Below are 11765 nucleotides of genomic sequence, written 5' to 3'. Positions count from 1 at the left end.
TTAGTCGTCACGTGGGGAATGTTTGTAACGTAACAAAAAAAGTCCCTCCCCGCCGTTTACTTCAAGGGTCCATACTTCAACTGCTTCAGTGCATGCATGTGATATAAAGAGAGGGCACCATCCCGTAAGGCGTAAGTGACAATTGTGTGATATAAATTCATATTTCAGACTTTGGTTGTGTATTATTATATAGTCTAGTAGAAAAAAAAATTATATCAGAGTTCTCTTCCTTGTACACGGACCGAGGGGCATATAGCTACGTAGCTGGCAGGCTGCTCTTTAGACCTGTTTTCATTCGATTAATCATTTTGTACTGTAGGGCAGATATCAAGGTGCAAAGTTCCCTGTTTTCAATGTTTTCCAATACTGAAGGTTTATGATAGGAATGACATGTTCCCTATCCATTTTAATCTATGGCAAGATGGGTATTATTATTATTATATTTGTTACTGTGCAGGTTGTGCACAGGTGTGATCATAATGCATGTTCAGGTTGGTACAAAACTCATCTAAGGTAGAGTCAATCATAGTGACAAGCTGTTTATAAATATGTAACAACTATAGCACATATACCGTATAGCTGGTAATTTTTGAAAGGTTTTTATTTTCGGATATTTCAAAGAGGCCCTTCTCTTCGAAAATAAATTCCCACATCCGGTTGTTTTTCAAAAATAAATTCCTACAAGTGAAAGCAGCTGTCCAACTTTCGGCGATTCGTTTGGGTATTCCTCGAGTTTTAGCTCAATATTGCTGATGACAATGGGTAAACTGTATCATTACTGTACCAATAACCAGAAAACAGGTGATCCAGAATGGGAATTGGTGCCAGAATCTATGGTAGGATAGGCCGTAGCTATGATCAAGCATGATCATGCCAGTGAATTCACTCCACCCAAGATTCCCTCAGTCTTCTCTCCAGTGCACAGGAATGGGGATTATTCTATCAGTAAGTCAGTTTTCGGCAAACATTCACGCATCTTCATAATTTGTGACACAAATTTCCATTTATTTGAAATCCATCCGGACTTAGAAATATGCACTCTTCAAAATTAAAATCTTTCAAAATTCAAATTTTGCTTCTTGTGCGAAAATTTCTGTTTCGAAAATAACCCGCTATGTGGTAGTAGTGAAACTAATATGATAGAATCTCTAAATTGGGCCACTCTAAGAGAACGCTGTAAAATTGCTAGAGCTAGTGTAGTAAACATACCGCAACATTTTTTGAGGACAACTAGACACACTCGCCACCACCATCCACTTCATTTTATCCACCCAAGCGCAAACACCACAGCTTATCAAAACAGCTCTTCCCAAGAAGTATCATTTCATTGACTGGAACTCATTATTGACCAGCTAACTAATCGTTTGTAAATAGCTATTTGTACATTATGTTCCCTAATAATTAATAAAAACTAAGTGTGTATGCCAGACTGGTAGTGAGTACCATACAGTATTCAGTAATGTGGATATCCAGTATACAATGATCTCAGGTTCAATCTCAGGTGTGGCCCTGCCCTGCCGTAACATTATATAGATGGTTGGTTATGAAGGCAAACAATTTATGAGGTTCGTCCTCACTACTTGTGACTCACCGTTGCACATGAATTTCCAAATCACCCTCAACCAACAGACACTTAATTATTACATAATGGTTTATTCAACATGTGACAATAGCCCCTGAGCATGCAGTGTAATTTACTCAGTTCCTTCTCCCCAAAGTCATTGTAGATTTGAACTCACTTACGATTTCAATCCAGATTGATCATATGAATGCCCTGCAACCCAGGTTGAATGTTCAACATTTAAAGCAAATGAAAGGGTGTATGTTATGTACTGTAATGTTGTTGCTACAAAGCACAAACATAGTCATAGAAATTAACCTGTTGAGTTACTTCAACCGTTTTTATTTTTGTAATACTAACAGAGTGAGGATTATGTCGGAATTCCAGTAGAGTGTTCACCCTCCCAATGTCCGCCATTGAACTTGAAACAATTGACCTCAGAAATTAATGAATCACTTCAGTTTTCTCTAATTTCATACTAGATATTTGAATTACTCTTTCATGTACTTTCTAAATCTTAGTCCAGAATTTGTGATGTCACGGGTTATTACACCGTTTCTTACATGGCCCTGAAACTAAATAGTTTCCTGCACTGGGCTGGCCATAGGCATACCGTGAATTGGGCTTCTTTTGTCATTGTATTTTGCAGAGAATTGCTCCACACATATCATAGCTAGAAAACTACCTAACTGAATATTTCAGCTACCAATTTTACCTTGAACAAGGTAATTGCTAATGTCTGCAAACTTCTTTGTATTTGTGGTACGTAGTATCTGAGTATATGAGGTTAAATGTCCTCAAAAATAGCACCCAGTTAGTTATCTTATCAGTTAAAAGGCTAAACCCTGTAAATGTAGGGAATAAGAATTTTGGCATGAACACATGTATAGTTGTGAATGCTGCTGAACACAGTTGTGTACAGTTATACAGTTGTTATCAGCATGCCGAAGCACACTTATTGTACGTATATATAGAAGAAATCATAGAGCAGTCAAGAGTAATTATATTTAGGCTACAATGTCAGTTAGCTTTACTGTGTTTATGTTATTATTCACTTACAATAATTGTAGTAAATGAAACTGAATCATGTGATTTATGCTATTGTAGGAGATGTTATTGTGTATTTGTGATTTCAAGGCTTCAACTTTGGCTATGAAGTATACAAATTTCTTTTTATCTATAACTGACTTTCACCTGTGTATCGTGCGTGTATTAACAACATGTTTAGTATAATAAAATATGAAAGTAATAACACGCAATAGCCACGTGAAATTTCAAGTGGACGTAATTGAACTGTTGTAGTAGTATTTGCTATATAGGGCATTTTATTAACAATTGAATTAATGTCAAATTGCATTCTGACTTTAGTAAGCAACTGATGATTTTGGCAGTGGTATTTACCACACTTAGGTTTTACCACAGGAAACATGAGAGACCAACAGTTACTATATGTAATTTGTTTGAATCACCACAAGTTTCAAGGTGTTAACCAAATAATCACAAGGTACTTTTCCTGCATGTGACTAACCACTAATGTGGTGACCAGACAAAATGCTACTTATTGTCTCTTCAGAGATATAAACCCAAGTGCCCATGAACTTAATACCATGGTCACTGCATACACTATTCAAATGTACAAGCTGCTTGGTTTAAGGTAAACAATGGGTAATGAGGCACGAAAAGCACTATGGTCATAACAAAATAATGCTATAGTGTCTGTTGACATTATAATTATCTGCTGTAAGGAAATACAAAATATGGCCAAGTTTACAATAATGTTCATACTAAGGCAATGGCTACCTTTCAGGGCGTTTGAGATATTTTAGTACAGTATGTAAGGATTTGTTAGTTATTGATTTGTAAACAAGCATGAATAGTCTCCCTGAGAATTTACATCACCCTAGAGGTCTCCCACTATGTATACAGCGACTCAGCCTTCTGAATTGTGATATTCTGGTTCATCACGAAGAATTTCATCCAGAAATGGAGTAAATTATCCTAGCACATGGGCTACACAACAGTTCAAAGATATTTTGTACAAAAAGCAGTGCATGTCTCACCTATACCATTTTTATCTTCAGCATATTGACTAGTCTTCAGCCACTGGCTAACATGGCTGCAGGCTGATCCATGACTACCAAAATTTGGTAAAGTATGTGAACCAAGTGTTCAACTGAAGTTATTATCTGGTATATCCTTACAATTTATAAAATAAAAAGTATTTCCTGAATTAGATAACTTTTTGCTCACACAATTAACAGTACTTTCTTCCTGGTTAATTATTACATCTCCATTACTTTTAAAATAGAAATATCACCACACACACACACATATAATAAAGAAGAGAGCAGAATTAGTTTGATGCCATTTTTCTTTTGTTTGTTAAATTGATATAACACATGCACATGCATTACCATATTAAGCTATTGGTTTTATATAAGTCATCGTTTATAATTACACATAACTAATACTATTATAATTATATTTTTTTGCAGGATTCGACTGCAATGAATGCTATACAGCCATGGTATACTACTTCCCTTCTCATCTTGTTTACACTACCATACTTATATGCTAGCGATATTCACATTGTTGTGGATTGGAAGACAGGAAAATATAATTCATCTTGCCTATCTGAAGCCGACAAATATCCCTGTGCATCACTTGATTTTGCGTTTTCCAATTTATCAGACTGTCATGGCCATTCAGTGAGTATCACTATTCACAGTGGGAATAATTACACATTTAACCTTAATTCAACGGTGACAGGAGCTTTGTTTCAAAACTGTGTTGCTGTATCAATCATTGGTAGTGGTGAGGATAACACAGTTGTGAACTGTGGAGAAAATGCAGGGTTGTTCTTTCAAGGTATACAATCAGTAACAATCACTGGTATTAGCTTTAATGAATGTGGATCAATTCGAAACAGTACGAGTGTTGATGTCAGCAGTAGTACAACTAAAAACACAACAATTTTATTAAGTGCAGCTCTCTATTTCATTTATTGTAAAGATGTGACAATATCCAATGTGACAGTAATGAATTCTAATAGCACTGGTGTGGTGATGTATAATACTTATGGAAATTTAGTGGTTGAGGGATCGCTATTTGAAAGCAATCGTAATCAAAGTATTAAATCACTGCTGTCCAATGGTGGCTTTTATGCTGAATTTGTGTTCTGTGATCCAGGGATAGTTAAAGACAATTGTACACAGAAGAAAAATTTTAATGCAAATTATCTTTTTAGGTCCAATAACTTTTCCAACAATCATGCTACTGACAGAAGTGAAAGTACTCTGTTTTATCTTCCTGTTGGAGCCAACTATTACTCATTTGGACGTGGTGGTGGCCTTTCAATTGTGTTCAAAGGAAATACCCATAACAATAGTGTTATTATTGATGATTGTGACTTTCATGACAACAGTGCTTCTTGGGGTGGTGGTGTATTAGTAGAATTTGAAGACACTTCAAAGTTTAATAAAGTCATCATTAAGAATACAAATTTTACTAACAACTCTGTTATAATTGATACTGAGCATAGAAAAAGGATAGGAGATTATGGGACTTCAGGAGGTGGAGTTCGAGTTGGTTTTGTATTGTTAACTAGAAACTATTCAGAGAGTGTCCAGTACAATTCAATGTTGTTTGATAATTGTGTGTTTGATAATAACAGTGCCTATTGGGGTGGTGGGTTTGGATTGTACATGCCTTCTGAGGAGAATGTTATCAATGCTACCAATTCACTACACTTCAACGCTTGCACATGGAAAAACAATCAAGCTTATCTTGGATCGGCAGTTGATCTTGATTATTGGCGCACTGAGATGAGTGGACCAAAGATGCCAGTTTACTTTACCTCTTGCAGTTTTGTTGATAATAGAAATGATAAGTATTTTAAACATGGTATACTGAAGAATTTTAATTCACCTGGCACTGGTGCATTATATACGAATGGTTTGCCTGTAATATTTGAGGAGTATGTGGAATTCATTGGTAATGAAAATTCAGCATTGGCAGTCTTTGATACAACTGCAATATTTTTTGAACACTGTTTATCCAACTTTTCTTACAACAGTGCTTGGACTGGTGGTGCCATTGCATTGCTAGGGGCAGCTCAAATGAGGATCCATCCCAATACCACCTTCTTGTTTCATAACAACAAAGCTAAGTTAAAAGGTGGAGCTATATTTGCCTTACAACCCAGTAGGCACAATTTGCTTTCAGGTGGAAATTGCTTTTTACAATACAGCGACCAATTTGTGTCATCTCCAAATAATTGGATTACCAACTTTACATTTGAAAGTAATTGTGCTCCCATCGGATCATCTATCTTTACAACCACACTTTTGCCTTGTGCATGGGGTGCTTCATTTGGAAATTTAACATTAAGTTTATCTAAAGTGTTAAACTGGCATCAGTTTAATTACACACCCAATGATGTTCATCAAATAGCAACAGATGTGTCAGTTATCCATGTGATGAACAATGAAGTAAAGGCCATTCCTGGTAAGTATACTATTCTGCCTATCAATACAACAGATGACAGAGGCAATAGAATAGAGAGATCCCTTTGGTTGATGTCTCAAGGTGACAATGTTAACCTCACATGGAGTCTGACTGCAAGTTCAACCATCAACGTATATGGCAATAGAAGTCAGAATACTACTATTCAGTTAACTACTGATAGTATTCGTGTAGTGTCTGCTGAATTATCTGTTAAGCTTGATGAATGTCCACCTGGCTATTATTTCAATAGTTCCAATAGCTCCTGTCAGTGCTCCTTTTTAGCTCATGGCCGAGAATTAGATGGTATACTGTGTGATAATAATGATTACGTTGCATCAATTAAACGTGGCTATTGGGCTGGATACTATTTGTCAAAGAACCATTCACATACTTATGATGATAATTTGATTACTGGACAATGCCCACAGCACTACTGTAGCAATAGTACTCAAAAGGAGATAATTTTTCTACCTAATGCATGTAACATCTCTGCTTTAAATGAGATTCTTTGTCATCCATTTAATCGTAATGGAACACTTTGTGGGAGGTGTATAGAAGGCTATGCGGTAGCAATAAATTCACCATACTATGACTGTATAGACTGCTCCAATATCCATGGGCTTAGCAAACATGGCTGGGTAACACTAATTTTAACTGAATATATTCCTTCCACAATATTGTTCTGTGTTTTACTGTTTTTTGATATTAATCTTCATGCAGGAACAATAAGTTCTATTGTTCTTTACTTTCAGATATTTGATTCGTTAAATATATACTCTGATGATGATGTTGATCAACCGAATAATAGTGATGGGCTGCTCACTGGCATTGGGTTTGTTTACAATATTTGGAATTTGGATTTCTTTGGTAGACTATTACATCCATATTGCATTAACAACAAGTTCAATACGATGGATATCCTTCTGTTCAAATACATTTCTGGTTTTTATCCTTTTATTTTGTTTTTAATATTTGCAGTTTTAACCAACCTGGTTTATATCAACTTCTGTGGCTGGGAAAGGATAACTATTTGTTTAAGACAAATCAGAAACTATTGTACAAGATTTAAGATTATAGTAACTCGAAAAGGATCTACTGTTAGTGGACTGGCAACCTGTTGGACTCTAGTGATCACAAAACTGGCATTGATATCAGGGTTGATTTTGTCACGAGAAGTACTTAGAGGATCTTCAGTTTCTAATTTAACAGTGAAAGTTGCTTGGCTAGATGGTAGCATGCCACTATATAAAGGTGACCACATTCCCTATGTTGTTGTAGCCATTTTAGTATTAGTGCTTTTTGTACTAATTCCTGTTGTTGGACTTTTGTCTTACCCACTTGTACCACAAATAATGGGAATTATTCAAGAAAGGAGTTTTGTCGACTTGCGACAGTATAGGATTTACCAATTCATAAGTGGCCAATTGGAAAGACCATTTTTACATCTTAAGCCACTAATTGACTGTTTTCAAGGAAGTTGCAGGGCAAGATGTGAATTTTATGCTGGATTGCTCTATTGCTATCGACTATCAATCATTTTTGTGTATTCTTTTACCATCAGAGAAACTATATTTTTCTACAGCGCTGCCATTTCACTAGTATTCGTCATCATAACTGCACTTGTTCATCCATACAAGAAACCTCGAGACAACATTGTCACCATATTGTGTGTTTCTAACATTGTTTTTATCAACCTCATCAGCATTTATCATCTTTATCACAGTGAAACGTTGCAAAATGATCGTGACATACAAGTGCTATTGTGGCTGCAATTGATTCTTGTGCTATTACCATTTGTATTCTTTGTCTTGTACATGATTTGGAAATCTTGGAAGAAGCTAAAGGCTTACTGGAAGCAAGAGCCTTTATACAGTCGTGTTCCTGTAAGTGATGAGTTAGATGTTTTTCCAGCTAGAATGTTGGAGAACAGTCTACAATTTGACCCATCAAGAAACGATAATGTTGGTGCTGCATCACCACTGATAGGCAGTGCTGCTGCATCACCACTGATAGGCAGTGCTGCTGGAAGTGGGCATAAAAGTACAACACAGAGCAGTAGTGGTCAAGGGCAAAACTCCAACTCTGGCAGTGGAGGTCAAACAATTCTTGGTAACACGTCAGATCCACAGTAATGACATTAACTTTGTAGTTGTGTTGTTTGTTTTGCTACTGTTATTTTCATAGTGCACACTGTAATGAGTTTGTGACAATGGTATTTGCATTGACATTTGTATTGCTACATTTTTGTACATTAATGTACATGTGTGTAAATAGTTAGGGATGTATGCTGCATAAATAGCGGATTACTTTAAAGTATGTCTTAGCAGGTCAATATGTGAATGCTATTCTGAATTTGAAGCTGATGAGGGAATATTCATTTACAACTGAAATTCAGTATATATAGGTAAGAAGGTAATGTTGATTGATTAACAGCACAGGTGCAGGAGGGGTAAAAACTTAAGAGTTACAAGTGTCATTGTGTGCATGGACAGTGCATGTAATAATCTCATTGCAACGTTAGCTATAGCATTCTATAGTCATGCTCCCTCATGGTCGACTCAATGTGTCCTAATTTCATGCCCTGTATGATGTGTCATAGTGTCCTAATTTCAGGGGACTCAATGCATGTAGCTACTTTAGTTGTTTTTGCTAGCCATGCATGCTAATGTACACACCAACTCCATGAAGGCTGGCATACCATAGCTATTGACAAGTAGAAATTCTCTTCATGTCAGCAATATTTCACACTGTTTTCACATGCTTGACCTCACATGGAGTATAAAAAGCACAGATAAACAATTAGGCGTATCAACAAAAAATATAATAGTAGCTGCTAGTCTAGACTGAACTGATTCAGAGTTGTGGGCAAGATAACATCATTGGGTGGTGCGTTCCAAATCTTTATGAAGGAGGGAAAAATGAGTGTAAATAAGAGGCAATTCTAGTGGTTGGCTGCTAAAAACTTCATTGAGTGACCCCACAGGTGGTAAGTAGATTTAACTGGGGTAAGGTAGGTGTCAGATATGTCAATGTGAATTATTTTAAATCTAATAGCTTCTATTTGGTCTCTACAGTGTAGTACAGTTGGCCAGCTACGTAGTTTAATCTTTGTAGCATTTCTTTTAGTGTTATCCCTTGGTTTCCCACAATACATTTTCTCATTACCATCTGGCCCGGTTATCATTTTTTTGTGGCTAGATGGAAAGTTGCTTCTCTGAACATTTGTTTTTCATTTGATAAGTGACCTCTAAGCACAAGTTAGAAATATAATTTGCTTAAAAGGATCTTGTTTACATGAGCTATCCATTTAATTGTTGTTTGTATTCTTTAATTCACGCGTTTATGAATTATCTTATTTTGGTCATAAAATCCTCATAGAATATGCTTTTCACTTCCAATTTTTTTTCTACAGGTAGCTGAATGCTGTAGCTATCCATTGAAATGCTAAAGATTCCTAATAGGGGAGCAGTCAGTGTATAAAGTAAAAATTAATGTACATTTTTTTCATGTTTAAATGCACCCCAATCGTAATTAGATTATTTGATGATCACACCCATGTTCTCAAGTCATCACTAGAATATAGACAAGTACTGCTGAAAATTTCATGATGATAGCCAAATGTATGTAAGAGATATAAAGCAATATGTGAAGTAGTGTAAAATTAAAGTGCAATACTTGGGAAATGAAGGGTTATATTGGTTGACCCCTATTATTTTTCATAAAAATGACTGGACTACAAGGGTACCATGCACTGATAGCCACAATGTGGTCAGCACATGTAGGAGTCCTGGACTGCAACAGTATTGGCTCATGAAAGTTGAATTTGCACTAGCATATGACGTGACATGTTAAGTGCATTTAGTTTACCTGATGTGTTCAAGTAGCTTAGATTATACAACAATTGTGTGAGATTCATACCATTTACTGATACACAGTTAGTGTGTTACCTGACATGCTAAAGAGAGTTTCTGTGTACTGTGGCTATAGTTAGACTAACTAATTGAATGTTATATACCAGGGGCGGATCTAGAAATTTTCAGAAGGGGTTTCTGGTTCTCTGGAATTGCAACTTCAGCCTAGCTGCAAGTTGAAGACCAAAAAAAAGGTCACTACATGGTTTTGAATGCTGTAAAGATGATTTCAAAGGCAAAAGTATGAAGTTTAGCCAATAGAAAAAGCCATAATATAATACAGTATGTATAACTCTTCGTAATTTTTATCACCCAGACGAATCGTAGGGGCACGTGCTACTTCAGAGGGGAAACCCCAGAACCCCCCAAAACTGCCCCTATTTGTATACTGTATAGAATCCTGGAACAACTTCCTATTGGAGTCCATGCACCCAAGACAACAGTAGAACTGAACTATAGAAAGTATTGTAGATTAATAAAATATACCTTGCCATAATTATTAGTATTGGCCTAATTCTTTTTACAGAGTAACATAGCCCTGAATAATCAGACACTACCTGACTACCCCTTCCTGCTTATAACATCAATGTTCTGCTCTATTTATAGCTTAGTATTCAGCAACTTGACTGAAATTATAGCTACTAAGATAATCGAATTCTGAGTCATGGGAGTATATCTGTGTTGTCTGGGCACCCAGCACACACCAATACTCATGCAATAATGTGAGCAGGTGATGGAATAAATTGCTGAATTAGATAGGTCACCAAAGTTGGTTTGACCAGAGACTTATAATAGTTGGCCTTGACAGATGCTCAACAATTGTGGAGGTTGCAGTGTAGAAAACCCTTACCTTTGTTAGTTTTATTAGTAGCTAACTTCTCAAATATGTTGACACATGACCATGATCAATCAATAACTAAATAGCTACCGTAATTTGCTTTTTTTTCGTTGTAAAGTAATTTTCGTATGCAAAATTTGTACGAAAATTTTTACATAAGATCGAACTACTCTAATAGAGCAGTCTTTACATAAATCATACGAATACGAAAATTTTTATCACGAAAAAAGTTTGCACGAAAATAAAGCGAATTACGATATGCCCAATTATTTTGTGCATAGTACTTCACACATATAGCTAGCTACTGTATTTCATTGTGTAAAATGTACTGAATTTGTATTTGTATTTAAGGATAGAGGCTAGAATGTACTGAATTTGTATTTTAATGTAAGGATAGAGGCCTAAATTACCTAGCCTCTATCCTTACAATGAAGTTCAGTAGCTAGCTATATATGTGTAAAGTAGCACACACAAAATAATTGGGCGTAGCTATTAAAGCTATCATGTATCTATGGATGTACAAGCACAAACTTGTGCCTGTACATCCATAGACAAATTAATTATGTACTTAGCTATATATTCTAATTACTATACAAAATCAAATGAGCAATTACTGTAATGTCTGTCCATCAGTGTTTTAAAATCATTGACAGAGGGAGAATCAACAATAGATTGAGCCAGGTAATGAATTCTAGTCATTGATTAATCTGTTATTATAAAAATTAGATCTTGTATATGAATTAGTAGTGATGCTTGAATAATTTCTTTATGTGACCTCTTGTTGCAGTAGAACTGAAAACGGATAGGAGAATGACATCCCCACTAATTGGTTGCCACTCTTCTAGTCAGTGTGAGTAGGTCCTGCTGAAGATAGTGGCAGTCTTCTAGTCAGTGTGAGTAGGTCCTGCTGAAGATAGTGGCAGTCTTCTGAATGAATGAATAGATCTGT

At 35.9% G+C, this 11765-nt stretch overlaps 1 protein-coding gene across 1 annotated transcript; it reads left to right on the top strand.

Annotated features, from left to right (window-relative positions):
• The first annotated feature begins 2 nt into the window (after window positions 1–2).
• Window positions 3–8430, top strand: LOC136262286 (uncharacterized). Its single transcript, XM_066056506.1, has 2 exons — window positions 3–131; window positions 4057–8430. Exon 2 carries the CDS (start codon window positions 4069–4071, stop codon window positions 8197–8199), a length of 4131 nt encoding a protein of 1376 aa, XP_065912578.1. The 5' UTR covers window positions 3–131; window positions 4057–4068; the 3' UTR covers window positions 8200–8430.
• Window positions 8431–11765: the final 3335 nt, after the last annotated feature.

This window comes from Dysidea avara, chromosome 7 (genome assembly GCF_963678975.1).
Source record: "Dysidea avara chromosome 7, odDysAvar1.4, whole genome shotgun sequence".
NCBI classification, from domain to species: domain Eukaryota; kingdom Metazoa; phylum Porifera; class Demospongiae; order Dictyoceratida; family Dysideidae; genus Dysidea; species Dysidea avara.
This window is presented reverse-complemented; position numbering and strand designations above follow the sequence as displayed.